Raw genomic sequence first — 16,115 nt, forward strand, 5'->3', positions numbered from 1 at the left:
CCGTTTTAACAAAAGTGAGGCCAGTGCCCTCCTGTAATCTTTGTATCTGTTCTGCACTCATATTTTTACTTAAAACTTTGGTTTTCTGTTTATTTAGTTTGAAGCCAGCTACACGTCCAAATTGTTCAATTAATTCTAACGCTTTAGGAACACTGCTTTCTGGTTCTTGTAGGGATAACATCAGGTCATCTGCAAAGGCGCGTAGTTTGTATTCTTTCTCTCCCACTCTGATTCCTTTTACCTGTTTCTCTTTTCGTAGCATGTTTAAAAGGACCTCCAGGACCGTTATAAATAATAAAGGGGAGATAGGGCACCCTTGTCTTGTTCCTTTTTGAACTTCAATTTCTTCCGATATCACGCCATTTATTATTATTTTAGCTCTTTGTTCAGTATAAATGGCTTTAATACCATTTAAGAATCTTTCTCCAACTCCCATCTTTTCCAAATTCTTTTTCATGAACTTCCAAGATATTTTATCAAAAGCTTTCTCCGCATCAATAAACAATAGTGCTGCCTCGGTATTTATGTTTCTTTCCAGTTTTTCTAAAATGTCCACAATAATTCTCGTATTATTATTTATTTGTCTTCCTGGAAGGAAACCCGCCTGTTCTTTATGAATATAATCTTTCAGCACTCTTTTCAATCTTGTAGCCATAATATTTGCAAAAATTTTATAATCCACATTCAATAAGGAAATTGGACGATAGTTTTTCATTTGCGTTCTATCTGTATCTGGTTTTGGAATGAGCGTGATAAAGGCTTCTTTCCACGTTTCTGGTGCCCTATCTCCTTCTAATATTTTGTTGCATACTTCCTTCAATGGCTGTGAAAGCCAGTCTTTGAGAATCTTATAAAACTTTGCAGTCAGTCCGTCTGGTCCTGGGGCCTTTCCTAATTGCATATTTTTAATTGCCTCCTCAATTTCTTGGATCGATATCGGGTGGTTGAGAGTTATTAGTCTGTCCTCTGGGACTTTCTGCAAACCATGTTGTTGCAGAAACCGGTCTATCTCTTCTTCTTTTATCTTCTCCTCCTTGTACAGTTGCTTATAAAATTTTTGAAAACACTTCCTGATTTCCTCCGGGTTTTCCACTATTTTTCCATTCACTACCAAATTGCCGATGACGTTGGCCTTTTGTCTTTTCTTCAGTTGCCAAGCTAATAGTTTTCCACATTTATTCGCTGATTCAAATGATCTTTGTTTCATCATTTTCAATTTCCATTCTAAATCTTGATTCATGGTTTTAGCATACTGGGATTGCAAGTATTTAATTTCCTTTTGAATTCTTGAAGATTTGGGATGACCTCTTAACTCCTTTTCTTTAACTTTGATTAATTTCAGCAGCCTTTCCATTTCTGCGTTTTGTAGTTTTTTCTTCTTCGCTTTTTCACTTATGAGGAATCCTCTCATTACCGCTTTACTTGCATCCCATGCGATTCTTTTTTCTACTTCCGAGTTCCAATTGATTTGAAAATACTCCTTCATTTTTTTCATGGCTCTTTCTACCAGCTTGGTGTCTCTCATCAACGCGTCATCCATTCTCCATCTAAAAGATCCCTTGGAAACCATTTTAAGGGTTACCTGTACAGGATTATGGTCCGAATATGTCTTTGGGCCGATTTCTGCTTTATATATTTTGGATGTCAATTCGTTCGATATCCAAATATAGTCTATCCTCGACCATGACTGCTGGGATTCACTATAGTAAGTTGCCTCTGTCTCGGTGGGGTTTTTCAATCTCCAAGCATCCTCCAAATTTAAATTGTCCACCATTTCAAAAAAAGTCTTGGGGAGTTTCCCATCATTTGTTAATTTTGTTCTTTGGGATCTGTCCATTAAAGTGGAAACAGCCCCATTAAAATCTCCCAGGCAAATCAGTTTGTAGTCCAAATAGTCCAACAGCAAGTCATGTATTTTTTTGTAGAAAATTGACTTTCCATCATTTGGTGCATAAAGTCCCAGAATCAAAAATTTTTCGCCTTGTGTTTTAATCTCAATTGCGATATATCTCCCTTCTTCATCTTTAAATAACTGTCTTGGATTGTATTTCTCCTTTGCGTATATTACCACACCTCTCTTTTTGACCTTGTCTGATGATATGAACTCTTGGCCTAGTTTTTTATGTTGTAGTAGTCTTCTGTGTCGCCGAATTATGTGGGTCTCCTGCAAACATATAATGTCCAAATCCTTCTTTTCCAATCCATGAAATACTCTGCGTCTCTTTGGTCTCTGGTTCAATCCCCGTACATTCCATGTCAATAACTTCAGCGCCATATTCCTTTGTTTTAGGCCTCTCCTCCAGTCGCTTGTGCTAATTTATCTTCTTCTGGGTCTTTGTCGCTTGGTCCTGGTATCCCCGGGGGTGGGAATACTCCTGGACGACTATGTAGCGATGGCTCAAGCAGTCCTGTCTTGAGTTCTTCCAGGTGTTTATCCAGAAATTTCTGCTTTTCAGCCAGAGATTTCTTGTCTTTTTTCCTTTGAATGTAAATGCCAGACCTTCTGGAAATTCCCAACTGAAGGAGATGTTGTTCCTCCTTAGTTCTGCGACCAAATCGTTATATGGAATTCTTTTGTCCAAAAAAAATCTGGGGATGTCCTTATAAAAAATGACTTTGCTCCACTGTACCACCAGGTTGTTTCTATAGTGTAGGTCCAGAAAAAAATCTCTGTCGTTTCTATCGTGCAGTACCAGCAGACAGTCACTGACTGTTTTGCTGCTTTTCTTCCCTCTGGACCCTCTAGGCCCAAATCTGAAGGCTTTCACTATGCGTGCTGCGACGTTTACTTCTTCCAATTCCCAATATGACGAAAATTGCTGTACAATAAAGGCTTTTAGGTCCTCTCCTTCCAATTCTGGAAGACCCCTGAGGCGAAGATTCCCCTCTCTCTGGTGGAGTTGAAGAAAAGCGAGAGATTCTTCTACAGTTCTCTGTCGTGTGCCAATTCCCTCTAAATTCTCCAAGTCAATATTGTCCAGTTTCTGTTCCACTTTCTTAATTTTTTCCTTAACCACTTTAAATTCCTCAGAGTCCTTTTTTAGCGTTGTTACCTCCTGTGCCAATTTGTTTATTTCATCTCTGTTCTTTCTTACATTTTCTTCAATTTGGCCAATTGATCTCTCCAAGGTATCTGTAGAATTTTTAATATCTGCTTTAAGATCCACTTGGAGTTTCTCTATTGCAGAGTTAACTGAGGCATTAACCGATGTAGTGATTGTATTAACTGAGGCCTGTGTTTGCTTCAACCCCTCAGTCACACATTTAAGTCCTTCTGCTATTTCTGCTACAGTTGCAGTTAATTTCTCCATCTGCTCTTGTAGAGTTAGGGAAATAGAGCCTTTTCTTTGTGCAGAGCTAGATGTTTTTGATCTAGTGCTCTCATGCATATCCTGTGAGCTCTGCAGTTGTAATCTCAAGGTCAATCCAGTTGCTGTAGTAACCGTCTCAGACATTCACAGCAGAAAGCCAACAGTCTTAAAGATAAACACCAGGTGGCCAGCAATTCTCTCCTGAGAACAAAGAGACTGCTGAGCCAGGAGTTCCACACAAATCCAGCAATTTAACTTTTAAGCACAGAGTTCACAATTTTTAAAACCCAATAGTCTTCAGTCAAAAAGAAGTTAGTCCTTTTGTAATCCAAGTCAGAAATTTTGTTTCCCTTGCAGTGTTACCGCCAAGTCTTTTTTTACGTTGTAACTGGCCACAAAATAGCTAAAAAGTCTCCACTGGTAAACAGTCACTGACACAGTAGCAAGAAAAAATGGCAACAAATTACTGCAGCCCGCTACCGACCCGGAATCCTAATCCTGAGGGAGAGCGGTGTCTTCTTTTGCCATATTTCTCATTTTTAGGTCCTTAAGCATCCTTAAAATAACTTTTAATCCACTTTTAAAAAGTTTAGCAGAGTTCGCAAAACTTTTCCGTTAGTCGCGGCTTTGATCTTTTAGCGCTACCAAGCTCGCGCAAACAGTTCAAAGGGAACAGGCTTCCTTTTACAGTTTCCTCTGCAAGCAGTACTCTTTAAACTTGTAAAATAATCCGATATTTTAACTTACAGAGTTTCTTTGGAAGTCTCTGTGTAGGAAGTGCCGGGTGCTCAGGTCTGGCGGGATCGCTGCTTTGATCCTCCGCAGGCAGTCGCTTCTTCAGTCCCGTGCTGGGGCTCCGCTCGCCTGACTTTCCCCCTTACGAGGGTCAATCAGGAGCGGAGACAGCACGTCTGGGACCCACGAAGCCGTCGGTCCACGGGACGCTCTTCCCGTGGCTTTAAGGGACCCGTGGCGCAGGCACGGAGATCCCTATCGCCTAACGGAGGACGGAGCCGTCGGACTCCCGTCCGCCATTGACTCGGCACCTAACCGGAAGTCCCATCCAGGAATTATTTTGAATTACCACAGCCAGCTATACACATTCATAGTCACAAATAAAAAGATAAAACATTTGCTGGCAAGCATTTTATTATTATTATTATTATTTTACTATCTTTTTGGAACAGAAAAGAAAATACAAGGAAAGTTCACCAAAAAAACCATGCAAAAAGTACACAGAAAGTTGAACAATACTGTAGTGACTGCCTGATCTCAGATGAATCCAACACACGAAAGATGCATAACAGTTGCTAGGGAAAAAGGAGGGACATCCTATGGAAATGGCGAGGACTAGAAAATAAAGAGAGAAGCAGGAAAAGTGTACTAATGGAGATAGGAAAACAGACAACTCACTTATCAGTCACAGCTCTCAATTCTCCCATTGGCTTAAAACACTTGAGAGGCAGGAGCAACCATCCAGACAGAAATTGCTTAGAAGAGTACCTGCACATTTTACTGCATGACATTCTTTCTAGGAGGACTGCAGAATTACTTTAAAACAAAAGAGAAAGAAATCTCAGGATCTGGGGACCCTGCTGGGGGGCTACAGTGAATGCCTTTGTAAGCACTGGGTTGGCAGCCCCCTGGCTTAGAGTGTCCTCTGACCCAGGGTTCTTGCTTCAGCTTTCTTTCTTAACCACAATCTACAGCCAGTGTTTGTTCTTGGCTATAGATCATGGTTAGGGAGAAGAGAGCTTAACTCTGTTCCTGGATTCAGGCAGCTAAACTTTGACTAAGCTGCCATGCTGCACTGATTTAAAAGGCTGGGGGGGGCAAAGTGGGCATCAGCTTCTCTTTGGGAGCCAGCACATTTGCATGGTCCTGGTAAGCTGTAGTGTGGCTAAACCATAACCAGGCCAGTGAGCGGGAAATACTTGTGTGGGTCCCCCCCCCCAAATCCCAACTGAGACTGAGGTTTTAACCTGTTTAGTCTCTTAAGGAAAATAGTCTGCGCCAGTCCTGTGATTGTTATTGTGGGTTTTTGTGGTTGTTGTAACTTGCTTTCCTCACAACTCATTCTTTCTTCTCTTTGCCATCAGAGTGAAATCCTGTTTTCATATCATGGACATTTGCAAGTACCGATCAAATTCATATGATACAAATAATCGCAATAAAACAGTGCACCTGAGACCAATTGCTTCAGGTAATGCACCAAATCTCTCAGCTAATTTTGCCAAGATTGGTGCAGTACGAAGTCAGGTAAGTACCTTTGATTTCACTTTGGGTCTCCTATTCACTTCCACCCTCATCCTAGGGTTTAGATCACTGCAAGATAATGAAAGGGGTGTGTGTCTCAAGGCATTGGAAGGGGGCAGGCCGTTGGCTAAGGGGGGGAATAAAGATGTATCTGGTTTTAAGGGAATGGTTTTTATGGTTTGGCCAATGTAGTTGCACATGACATACTTCTGAATCAAAAGGTGAGGTTGAAATCATGTATCCTAAACAGAAGATAAATTAACATATTCACTGTACATTTCATGCATACAGTGGAACCTCGGTTTATGGCAGGAATCTATTCCGGAGGCCCCGCTGCAACCCAAAGCGTTGCATCTGCGCACGCGCGATTTAGCGCTTATACACATGCGCGAACCCAGAAGTAACCTGTTCCGGTACTTCTGGGTTTGTGCCGGTCTCAAGCCAAGGGTGACGTAAGCTGGAGGCAACGTAACCTGAGGCTCCACTGTATTAGGCAGTAGACTAGCTACAGAAGCTCATTGCACAATAAAAATTGTTAAGTTTTTAAAAGTGCCAATAAGCTCTTCATTGTTTTTGCACACAGTGGCTTTGGATATGATGAAATGCAAATGCTTCATCACTCCTATTATTATATTCACCAACCTAAATTTAACAGTCACATTTTCCCCTGTGGGGAGATCCAAAAGTTGAAACTATGTCAGAATCATACCAATCTCCTCTTGGGTAAAGATGTGGAAGCTAAGTTGGTAACTGAGGCATCTGTGTTTCTTGTTTTTGCTGCTATTTGTTATGCTTGATGCTCTTCAGAGTCTGGAATTGTGTTATGGGAGTATAAATAATTGGGAATCCAGGAGTGCCTTGAGACTTTGCTATGGCACTCTTAGCATTTATCATACTTATCCCCTTACTTGCTCTCTTGTCCACATTGGCAAGGAGAGGAGGCTTCTGTTGTGGCTCTAAATGCCAGCGTGGTAGAGAACTGTGGAGAACAAGCTCTTCAAGATGAGTTACGTTCCTTTTCTAGTGGTTCTCTTGAAAGATGTTTTCACAAAATAAAGCTGTCAGGGAACTGTCCCCGGCTCAGCGCAGGGTGGTGGAAGGGCTTTCGGGACGTTACAGAGAGCCCCGGCCCCACCTGACCAGCAGCACCTCCTCTTCCAGTGGAGGAAACAGTGAGGTCTCCAGTGGGGAGGGGCAGGCAGCTCCGGGTCTTGAGAGCCGGGGCTCTGGGGATGTTGGAGAGACCCTGCACTCTCCTCGCGCAGTGGGCAAGGAGGGAGACACACCATTTCTGGCGCCCCAAGTGCGCAGAAGGGTGAAACGAGGGGAGGCGGAGATTTGGGATACCGAAACTCTTGCGTTGGGGTCACAGCTGGAAGGGGCCACTCCCGGATTCTGCGAGTGACTGATACAGACATGAACTTGTAGCTCTGCACTGTAAATAGCATGCACAATAAACCTGTTAAAAGATGGTTTGGAGTTTTGCCTGGTTACTCGCGAGCAACCATCCAGGAGACCTTACAAAAGCCAAAGGTTTTCTGATCAAGAAATCCTTTGTTGCAGTGCCCCCATGTGGTGAAATATTCAGTGTGCTGGCAGGATAGTGAATGAGTCAATAGGCATTTTCAGGATAGTAGGCTTGTTGGTTTTTGCATGTCTGATGTAGATTTTTCAATTTTGTTGTTCTGTATGGGACAATGACAATAAAGATTATCGTATTGTATGTGTTATAAAAATGATCTTCATATATTAGGATTTGCTTTTGCTGCATGCAAAAGCATGAACATCATGATCCTCATGCAACATTATAACTTGAGATTTTAAAAAATGCATGTGAAAATTATGACAATCATTTTGTTAATTGATAATATACCTGTTATTTTCAGGCATTAGCAGGATCTGCCCATTCAGTTATGCACCATGGAATACCACTGCAGGCAGGAACGGCTCAATTTGGTTGCAATGATGCTTTTCAACAAACACTGATTATATGCCCTCCTACTCTCCAAGGTATGAGGCAATTAAAATGACATGTGATATAAAATTAGATATCCACTTGGTAGTTCAAAGAATCATCAATTCAGGCTTTTGATAAAATCTACTACAGTTAACCAAGATTTTACATCCAAAGTTTTCCATTTTCCTTGGATGATCTGATAACATTGAGAACTCTAGCGGCCAAGTATTTTCAAGAAGATGAAATTTAAAGGTGATTGTGGAGTCATATTATTCCATTTTGAGGCAAATTTCCTCAATTTTGGATCTAAATCCCACTGCACTTCCTTCCAGTGAACCAAAATAACCACATGGACCTCATGTTTATGAGAATACCTTTTGGAATCCCTAGCCTACAGTTATTCAGCGTTAATCTTACTTTACATGGTAAAAATCTAGAAGCACTGTGGGCTTCTCAGTGTTCCCTCTTTTTAGCCTGTCAGCCCTTGACGGTTGCTGTCTGGGTGATGTTTCCTAAAATGGATCCTTCTGTAGTCTGTCTGCCCTTTTTGCTTAAGATTCACTTTTACTTTTACTTCCTTCTATAAATTACTTCCTTAATTTATGTTATGCATCTTTATTTTTAAAAATCACATTTAGGAATGTAGGGCTAAAACAGTGCAGACTTTGTGGAATTTCTTTAAACGCCAAGTATACGCAATGACTCCTTTGTCCTAATAGGACATGATGCGAAAGGGTTGCAACATATGTTCTCTGCTTAATCCCAGAACTAAAAAAGATACATCTGATGACTGAAGGGCTTATTTCACATAGGCGACACAGACTATTTTATAATTTTCTGGCTAGGATACCTTTCTTGTGCTGAATGCTACACTGCATCTCAAGTGAAGTGTTTCAGGTTTGGTTAATTTGTGGCATGCTGGCACTCGTGTTATTGGTGCCCAACTCTGATAGAAACAGCCTGGAATCAAGTAGCCCCTGTGTTCCTCTACAGCATTATCCTCTGATTCTGTGGTTGGCCTGCAGCAGATTTGAGCCTGGCTGCTTCAGTCCCATCTTGGCCATGGTGTAGAAGGAGAAATGAGGAGAGTGAGGAGTTTTTGGGGATGCTTCTGTTTGTTAGATTATGGTTTAGCAATCAGGTCAGAAGCAATTTGGCCCTAGGTGATAACTGAACTGAGTAACATTTCCCTAAGCAAAGTTTGCATCAGGCTCAGAAATGAATTCTGTATGCTAACCTTTTATTAATTTGGATTCAATCTTAACTCCCCTTTTCATATTTGTGAATTAGGAATTCATGCTAATCATGGGAAGCCCAATGGTTACTCTGTAAGAGTTGATAATGCAGTGCCGTTGGTCACACAGGCCCCAACCCTGCAGCCACTCCAGATAAGAGGAGTCCTTTCTCAGGTATGTTGTTTGATGCTGTAGGTTTCACATTTTCAGAGTCATAGATATTAGTTTGACAGATTTTGAAGTAAAATCACATCAGTTGAGAGGGACTGTAGATTAGTGACAGGCCAAATGCTTTGCATGTAATCTGTCTTGGCGTTACACTCCCTGCATTACCATGTAAAAGTACCTTTGGGCGCCTGGACTGATAAGATCTGTTATCAGAGTTGTCAGAGAGCTGCTGCCAGTCTGTTCTGAGAGTACTTTGGGCTAAATGGACTTGAAAAAAGGATGCTAAACATATTGGGATGTAGTTATTCATTACGCTTTATATGTTTACAACAGACGTGGTCTAACAGAACACAGCAGATACTGCTTCCAACATGGCAGCAAGTGACCCCTGTGGCTCCTCCTACAACACTAGCTTCTGATTCTGTGGCTGGCCCGCAGAGACTTGGAGACTGGGGGTACGTCAAAACAGTATTTTGATTTTGTGCTTGAAAATGAAGTACGCAGCTCTGCTATATTTTAATAATGATGTATTTTCCTCTGTCCTCCCTAGGAAGATGATTCCCCATGGCAACCATTACAACTCAGTGATGACACAGTCTCTGTTAACCAATCAGATAACTTTATCTGCTCCTCAACCAATCAGTGTGGGCATTGCACATGTAGTCTGGCCTCAGCCCACACCAACCAAGAGAAATAAAGTGTGCCAGAACAGGTTGGTTTTATATGGTGTTTGTGGATCATTTAGATGTAAAAAATAATAATCATTCTTTCAAAATCCCTTTAAAAAGGGGGCTGTATATTTATGAATGCTGCATGCTCACCAAGGTGTTACACCTCAAACTAGTTTGGTTAGAACATTTATTTCTTTAAACATTAAATACTGTGTTACAGTTCAAATTGATCAGAAGCCTACCAGTTAAAACCAAGGGATGGTAACAAAATAGGAAATAATGTAAAGCAGCATTTGCTGCCCTTTGATCTTCTCTCTTCTTGTGACAAAAGTGGCTTTGACTATATTTATCTGCAGAAATAGACTTTGGTTTGGTTATTTAAGATTTGCAGGTAGACTCAGTTAGCAGTTCCTAGACTCATGTGCATGAGGAATTGTAAAATTTGGACTATTGAAAATAGAGAAATTGTATAATAGTCATAATATGACTTAGAATAGTATTAAGAATAGTCTTTCTTTTGCTGGCAGCAAGAAACACTTTAAGTGCTCTGTGGAGAAAATGTGCCCCATCACTACAGAAGTTATTTACAAAGGTATGGGACATTTCAGTAATGGAGAAACGTAAGACCGGGAAGGACAGTTACACTGGTGAACTATGTTAAGTAACCCCTGATTCATGTCCCCTGAAGTCAGTGAACACAATTCCTGATGATTTCAGTGGATTTTGAATCTGATTCAAAAGTGTTTATGGTGTCCAAGCCAGCATTTCTTCATTCCTTCTTTCCTTTTTAAGAGAATGGTATCTTCAGCGTATTGTACTACATTTCATTGGTAAATCCAACTTTGAACCTTGCATTGCAGCATCTGAACAACCCTGCTTGTGATATGCAATAGTTACCTGAAACGTTTTCCATGATTGCTCTGGAAAACAACATTGACAGTGTTACCTGTATGTTCATTGTTTTATGTTTCATGCGTTGATTTATATTCATTGCTGTTTCAAAGTCTTATGTTCTAGTTTGAGTCAATTTGGGGAGGGTGAAGTAAAGTTCCTACATTTGTTTGATAAAGAACATCTTTATGACTTGTCTAAATAAATGTCTTCTTTGCAGGAGTAATGTGTTACAAAATACCAATATCCAAAATTCAGCATTTGTGTCTCCAAAGATAAGCAATGGAAAGGCTGGTGAGAAGCTAAGCTGTGTAGAAACACAGGACAATTGTAACTCGGTTGGTCAGGAAAGCAACTGTTGCAAACCACCCATCAGGCAGGACCCTGATTCATCTGTTTCAAACAAACAGCGGCAGGCTATCATTATTGCAGATTCCCCAAGTCCACCAGTCAGTGTGATCACCATCAGCAGTGACACAGATGAAGATGATGTGGCACAAAGGCATTCATTTGCAGAGTAAGTAGTAGCTTTGGGCTTATTTTAACCCATTTTCCTCAGGGGTGTGCTGGAGAGTTGGTGCTTTGGTGATAGTAAGAGGAGCTTCCTAAATATACAGCACCAGCACATTCACTTGAATCAGCTTAAATCACTTGGAACATGGCTGCCACTTCTAGGCGGCAGGTTGTTACACCTCTTTGAGTTTCACAGCTTTCAGCCTTCGTAGTATAGCTTAGCACACAGTTGGCACTAAATCAATGCAGCTAGAAGTTGCAATCGATGTTTAGCGAGAAGTGTGCAGGATGAATGTTTTATTTATGTATGTTTGCATTTCAGATGTAAAGGGAGCCTAGATTGTGAAGCTTGCCAGAGTACGCTAAATATTGACCGTGTGTGTTCATTAAGCAGTCCTGACAGCACTTTGAGCTCTAGTTCTTCTGGACAGTCCAGTCCATCCCCTTGCAAAAGACCCAACAGGTAAGAAATGTACATAACTGGGTTTGATGTCCCTGTGTGGCAAAAGACCTCAGAGTCCCATTTCTAAAACCTATTTCTGGAAGCATTCTTAAGCATAGGTTACATACTGTAATGTTTTGACCATATCTGCCTCAACAGAGATTTCTCTCTGTATATGTGACAATGCTTCTGTGCACTGGATTTTTTGAAACAAGGGTTTGGGTAATAAAGCTTCCTGAAGGAGAAGCCTTAGCAGGCTGGATATGGCCTGTCACTGTTAGCCTTCTGTAAAGTCTTGATAATTATGTTAACATAACTGTTTGGATATTTATTTATTATAAATGAATCATTTCCCATCAAATATCTGTTAAGTGATTTTACAGTAAAAAAAATATCAAAAATAAAACCATTCCATATGTAAAAACAATTACAAATCCAATACAAATATAGATGGGGATAGAGATTGTCACTTAAAGTCTTGTTTAAAAAGGAAGGTCTTCCATAGACAGTGGAAAAAAGCAATAGAGATGGTGCCTTCCTGATATGTAATGATTGTATATGCCAATCATGTCAATAATAATGAATCTTAACGATATAGTCAACAGCACCTTTCTATTACTGTACGCCCAACTAGTTCTATGGTTTTCTCAGAATCTAATGGTGATAGCTCAGTTGCATCACTAATTCTTGGATATAAATTTAAATCCATTGTTGAGTTAAATAATTAAGTATTGTAGAGCTCTGTACTCAAATGAGCAGCTCTGTACAGTTGTGAAAGTCCTGGATTTGTGATCATTTTAAAGATCCTTTATAAAATTACCTTGCTGCCCTGACAACGATTGCCATGACAACTACGCAACCCTAATTAAAAAGATGAAAGGAATTGCTAGGGCTGAGCCAGATGTCCTCCAGTGAATATTTTTGACATGCAAAAGGGACTTCACCACCTCCAATTGTTAGATTAAAGAGTCCCCCCAAGCTTACATTTTTAAACTTGGTTTGTAGTCCTAATCAGCTACAGAATTGGTGTCACTTTTTATTTGAAAGATAACCCTTTCCTACCTAGCAACAGTAACATAGATATGCAGCTATTCGGATTGGCTACATGACGTCACTTAGGGTAAATGAAGTTAATTTAGCTTTAGAGTGATGTCACAGTCACTAGAACGGATAATAAATGGCAATGAAGCTGCAGCTTCATTGGGGTCTGCAGCAGATTTGCTGCCGTCTGAATGCTGGTAGGTAGAGTGTACATGGACACTACCTGTGTTTTGGTTGGGGGCATCTACTTCCCTTCCCCTAGGTGTGGTCTGCTGGCAGAATTAAAATATTTTCTGGTGTGAGTGCCACCAGAAATCGGCCAGCAATCAAATTGGTAGATCAGGGCTGACATTTATTTTACTGTTACTTTATTTCATTTTAAAACATTTATAGGCTGAATTTAGGAGTAAAACTCTCAGTGTGACTTCAATAATTATGGAGTAAAATATCAACAGTACTTTCCAAGCACCAAACAATACTAAATCTAGCAGTATGAAACATCCAGCCCCCCAAAAGAAATCTTAACTATAATCAAAACCATCAGCAACAAGAGAAAACAATAAACAGAACCAAATACACATTCTGTCTGCCCTTTAGTCATCAAAACTTAGAAGTTGCTTAAAACCAGAGACTAGTGAAAAGTGGTGTTAGAGAGAGTAAATTGGGATAAGAGTGCAGCACCTCCATTCATAAGTATTGGTTGATTTCTTGGGGAAAGGTACATTTTATGTACAGATCTAAAGCTCCTTGGTTTTTTGAAGATGTCCACACTTTCCCTAGTAGTTTGTTTATAGAATGAAACTTGGATTGATTTTGGAAAGCTGGAAGTTTAGAGTCAAGAACCTCAGCTCTCCTGTTTAAACTTAATTTTTCATGTTTTTATTTTGTTTTGTTTTTGGATGTGTGCTGCAAAAGGAATGAATGTGTACCCTTCATAATGGTGCTTTACTTTATTTCTGTAGCATGTCAGATGATGAACAAGAAAGTGACACTGTGGATGGTTCTCCCAGTTCAGAGTCTTCAGGCCACGACAGTCCATTCCTAGAAAATAGTTTTGCAGAAGACACCAATGAAAACCCAGAAACAAGAACCTCAGCTAACTTGGAAGCCAAACCAGCTGTCTGTACTGTGGTGGTGCCACCAATGAGGATACAGAACAGGTTAAATGCAGATGAGCAAATTACAAATGCAGGTAATTGGTGCTTATTTGTTTTCTATGCTGGCCACATTTTGTTCAATGTAGATTGCATGCAGAGATTGCATGAATGGAGGGCCACCTGGGTAACAGATCATTTCTATCTCTTCTCCCATATACTCAAAAACTCTCTTTAGGAGGGACTCATTTGAATAGTATGGACTGTGGGGTGGGCTCTTCAGGCAGAGCAGTGAGTCACTGAAATCTGTGCAGAGACACACTTGCAAGTACAGGTATTTGTGTCCAATGTTCATGGACTGCCATCTCTGCCTGGTTCTGCACCTCCTGCTCCAGTGAAAACAGGGCAAAAGCCATGCAAGATTTTGCCCTGTGATTTTCAACAATTTCTTCCTCTGCCTGAATCCCCCTCAGGCTGCACCCCAGGAGCAGAGCTGTCAACCTTCCTTTTTTCGCATTGGGAAACGGCCATAGCTGTCAACTTTCCCTTTTTTCGCAATGGGAAATGGCGCTGGAATAAGGGAATTGCCTGCAAAAAAGGGGAAAGTTGACAGCTATGCCCAGGAGGGTCTCCTGGCCCTACAGAGATGTTTTTTTGGGTGCTTTCCCCCCAAACCAATAATAACAAGGGGTGTGTGTGTGTGTGTGGTTTAGTCTGTCTTCCCTTGAATGTTCTAATGTTGTACAATTAAGATGAATAAAGGGGCAACATTAGAAGCAACCCTGTTGTATCCTATGTTGATATTTTCATATTTTGCTAGTTACCACCTGTCAACCATTGGTAAAACGCCGATCTGCCCGTATCAAAACAAACCATCCTTCTGGCTTGGGCAATCGTCAACGAAAATTGATATCAGCATTCCATCAGCAGCACTCAAACCTCAGTCAGGTATGTATGTAAATATTGTAATGTAGAGATGTTTTTATTGGTTCAGATATTTGGATTTTATGTTGAAATCTACTGCACACACATGACTCAAACCCATCCCCACTACTTCATCTATCTTTCATGCTGACCTTTGCTAACTATAATTTTAATCAAATTAACCAAAGAGAAACTTTCAAACTGGTTGAGATATCAGGTAGAGACAATTAACATGCAGTATGTTGGGCTTCCTTGAAGACTAAATAGCGACTGCAGTTCATACATAATTTGATATCCCATTTCCTGATGATGGAGTAGACCACTACGAACATATGACATCAATCTTCCAGGGTCTGCATTTGACACTCTATTTCTTTTCTAGCATAACACAAGATTCTGGTTTGGACCTAAAGTTCTAAATGGCTTTGAACCTACCTATCTAAGGGGCTGCCACTCTTCTGTAGATGCTTTCCTGAGGATACCTTTTACACACCAGATAACACTGAGGACTCGTACAGTGGTATTTTCTGTGAATGTTGCAAGTGGTTAAGCATACAGCAAAAAATTGTATCTACACCTACAGTTTGGGCGATATTCTGTTAATGAGTCCTGTCAGTGCAAGCATTTCAATTTCACAATGGGATTTCCCCCCCCCCTTCTCCGCCTGTGTAGGCCCATGTCCTCACCGAGTCTGTTCCAGAGAGTTGGAAACAGATTTGGTGGGTGGGTGGAGGGTGGGAGGAGAGGGCTATAACTTCCTATTTCCCAAGCAGAAATGTTTGTGCTGACAGAACGTTTGCCTTAGTGCTTTCTTGGATTCCATCCATTGTGTTCAAGTCTGAGAACTCCTTCAGAAAGTTGTGTAGGAGCTGCTTCTTCATAGTTATGTTTTTTTCTTAAACAAGAAAGAGGCATTACACAAAGCCATTGAGAAACGTTAATTTAATTCAAATACTGGCTCTGGCAATACTTTGAAAGGCCGCAGTATATGTCACATGACCACAACGGCATGGATAAGAGGGACTTGTGTGATTTGCCCTACTTGCATAGTTGTGGTATTTACATTGGGACATACAAACATGCATACACATACACCATAGTTGTGTAGAACACACACACACAGTATGGTTCATTTGAATGTGAACGTGGGCCAAAGTCTAAGTGTTACCCAGTAAGTTTTGTTTTGTTTAAGCATATTTGCTGTGCTTCGGATCAGTGTGGATCTGGTTTATTCATGCATTCATTTGTGTTTCATGCTATAAAATTTGTGACTTATGTGTGTGTTTTTCGACTCATAGATAAGTTTTCTAGAAGTCTCATGACTATATTGAGAAGCATAACTTAGAAATTGGTTATTCATATATTCATGAGTTCATAGATTCCTTTGAAAAAATGCAGTTGAAATTCTCTCATTGTGTTTCCATATATAGGTGTGCACATTATCATTTGTGATGTTACATATTGATTGGTTTTAAGGGGCAGGATTCAAGAGAGAAACTTCAAAATTAATATAGTCAAATTTACCTGAAGGTATTCTGAACTGCCTCTCCTGTTGCATCACATATCCAGTGTCAGAGAATGCGATCAATAATTCATATAAAAAGCTTTGAGC

General features: G+C 40.5%; 1 protein-coding gene across 5 annotated transcripts in view; it reads left to right on the forward strand.

The window, feature by feature from the left end:
* HIPK3 (homeodomain interacting protein kinase 3) overlaps window positions 1–16,115 on the forward strand; it is a 73,737-nt gene that overhangs the window by 52,082 nt on the left and 5,540 nt on the right. For 3 of the 5 annotated variants that reach the window (XM_033151723.1, XM_033151734.1, XM_033151744.1), the window contains exons 7-16: window positions 5,411–5,570; window positions 7,454–7,577; window positions 8,815–8,933; window positions 9,261–9,382; window positions 9,478–9,639; window positions 10,710–11,006; window positions 11,325–11,465; window positions 13,448–13,677; window positions 14,400–14,527; window positions 14,886–15,023. In XM_033151723.1, the coding sequence (XP_033007614.1) occupies window positions 5,411–5,570; window positions 7,454–7,577; window positions 8,815–8,933; window positions 9,261–9,382; window positions 9,478–9,639; window positions 10,710–11,006; window positions 11,325–11,465; window positions 13,448–13,677; window positions 14,400–14,527; window positions 14,886–15,023 (1,621 nt within the window). The remainder of the gene's footprint in view (window positions 1–5,410; window positions 5,571–7,453; window positions 7,578–8,814; window positions 8,934–9,260; window positions 9,383–9,477; window positions 9,640–10,709; window positions 11,007–11,324; window positions 11,466–13,447; window positions 13,678–14,399; window positions 14,528–14,885; window positions 15,024–16,115) is intronic. The other 2 variants (XM_033151748.1, XM_033151757.1) reach the window with 2 other exon arrangements.

The sequence above is a fragment of the Lacerta agilis genome, chromosome 1 (genome assembly GCF_009819535.1).
Source record: "Lacerta agilis isolate rLacAgi1 chromosome 1, rLacAgi1.pri, whole genome shotgun sequence".
NCBI lineage: Eukaryota > Metazoa > Chordata > Lepidosauria > Squamata > Lacertidae > Lacerta > Lacerta agilis.